This window comes from Lutjanus erythropterus, chromosome 11 (assembly GCF_056507025.1).
Source record: "Lutjanus erythropterus isolate fLutEry1 chromosome 11, fLutEry1.hap2, whole genome shotgun sequence".
NCBI lineage: Eukaryota > Metazoa > Chordata > Actinopteri > Lutjaniformes > Lutjanidae > Lutjanus > Lutjanus erythropterus.
In genome coordinates this window covers 41,131,579-41,133,468 of record NC_139327.1, presented here as the reverse complement: position 1 = coordinate 41,133,468, position 1,890 = coordinate 41,131,579, and the positions used below count along the sequence as shown (strand labels likewise).

General features: G+C 46.1%; 1 protein-coding gene across 1 annotated transcript in view; it reads right to left on the bottom strand.

The window, feature by feature from the left end:
* The window catches only part of lcp2a (lymphocyte cytosolic protein 2a), an 18,802-nt gene extending 16,912 nt beyond the window's left edge, over nt 1-1,890 (bottom strand). Inside the window, exon 1 of the mRNA XM_084730205.1 lies at nt 1,222-1,890. Within this exon, the coding sequence (XP_084586331.1) occupies nt 1,222-1,299 (78 nt within the window). The 5' untranslated portion in view covers nt 1,300-1,890. The remainder of the gene's footprint in view (nt 1-1,221) is intronic.

Below are 1,890 nucleotides of genomic sequence, written 5' to 3'. Positions count from 1 at the left end.
CTTACTGCGCTGTGATTGGCTCCAGCTTTTCCTTCATTTTGACTCAGGCTGCAAACTTTAATCAATCACTGGTAAAATTAATGATCAGTTAATCAAACTACATCATAAAAATGTTTCATTTACCAAACAAACCTCAGTCAGAGTTTGATTTCCATGGCAACATGTTCCACGTTCTCTGACAGTGTTACATACGCCCTTAGAAATAAAGGTTCTAACTAGAACCATATAGGGTTCTTCAACTTGTCCTCATAGGAGAACCATTTTTGGTTCTTGTTAGAACTTTTTATAAAAGTTCACTAGGATCCCTTTCAAAGGGAGGACCCGGCATAAAGGGTTCTATCTAGAACAATCTGTGAAAGGTTTCACCTAGAACTCCCTGTGAGAGGTTCTACGGAAAACCCTATTATGGTGCAGTGGTTCCACCTAGTACTCTTTGTAGAGGTTCTGTCCAGAACCTTTCTACCTTTCTGAGGGTGCTAACAAGAATCTAACCAGGGGGTTCTACTGAGAACCGTTTTATAATCCAAGGGTTTTATGTAGAATCTACCCAAAGATTTCAACAATGCTCAAGGAACTGTTTCCTCTAAAAAAGGTTCTTCGGATGAAAAGGGTTCCTAATGGAACCCTCAGTCTTACAAAGAACCCTTGACAAACCCTTTTCCCAAAAATATTTCTTCAGAAGACAAACAGTTCTGGGTAGAACCACAGCCCTTCAGGAAGAACCCTTATTTCTAAGAGTGTAGGCTGTGGAACATATAAAGAGCTTCATGTTTCACATGTTTATAGGTGTACAGAGAACAGATCGATTAAATTTTACCTGATCGATCAGATTCTTAACGACCGATTAATTGATCATCCATTAATTTAATTTTGGCTCCAGCTGACTCCGTCACGTAACCATGACGTCGGCCCAAACAGGGTCAGTAAAACTATGATGGCCTCCTCTGATTTGGACCCTGCGGCTCTCCGTCCACTGAGAGCTCAGCTCTGACAGGACGGCTTCTGATTGGTCGACGGCAGAGACTTTTGAGTCAAAGTTCATCAGAGTGGAGCTTCGATGTAAAAACTCAGCTGATCGCAGCGATTCGACTGATTTTACAGCAAAACTTCAGTTTTTAAATGAGCCTCGACTGTCTGACTGCAGCACGCTAAATTACCTCTGAGGACAGACAGGTGGACAAATGGACAGAGAGACAGAGACGGACAGTGTGCATGTCTCACCCTCTTCAGGTAGTCTGCCAGCTGCTGCGGGCTCCATCTCATCACCTCCGACCTGGACGGCACTCTGTCCGAGCTCATCCTGCGTCCTCCTCACTCGTCAAAGACACGACGTCCGTCCAGCTGGTGTCAAACTGAAGACTCCTGCTCTAACGAGAGGACGCCACCATCACCTGGAGATCAGCTTCACTTCTTCACCCTCGCGTCCTCTTTCAGAGACTTTATTCTTCCAGACGTCCACCGCTCGTCTGACAGACGGGCCTCGGTCCTCGCCGCTCCTTCCTGTGAGGACGTCAAACCAAAATGTCTCTTGAAGACTCAAAGAAGACAAAGTAGCTGCCAACTGTCTTCAGAGTTTGACTTCCTCAAATCAACTCACCACTTTTTGTCTCTCTGAGTGTTTTTTTAGGCAAATGAACCAGAGAAGAAGAAGAAGACTGAAGACAAACAGCAGGAGGACAGACAGGCCTCCCAGGAACCAAAATGGCTTCCCCCTCTCTCTCTCTCTCTCTCTCTCTCTCTCTCTCTGTCTCTCTCTCTCTCTCTCCCACTCTTTCTGTGTGTCTCTCTATCTCTTCACCTCCCTCTCCTTCCTTCTCTCTCTCTCTCTCTCTGTCAGAGGAAGTGAGTGTGCAGGCGGGGGGGTGAAGGCAGCATCCTCCTCCTCCCCCC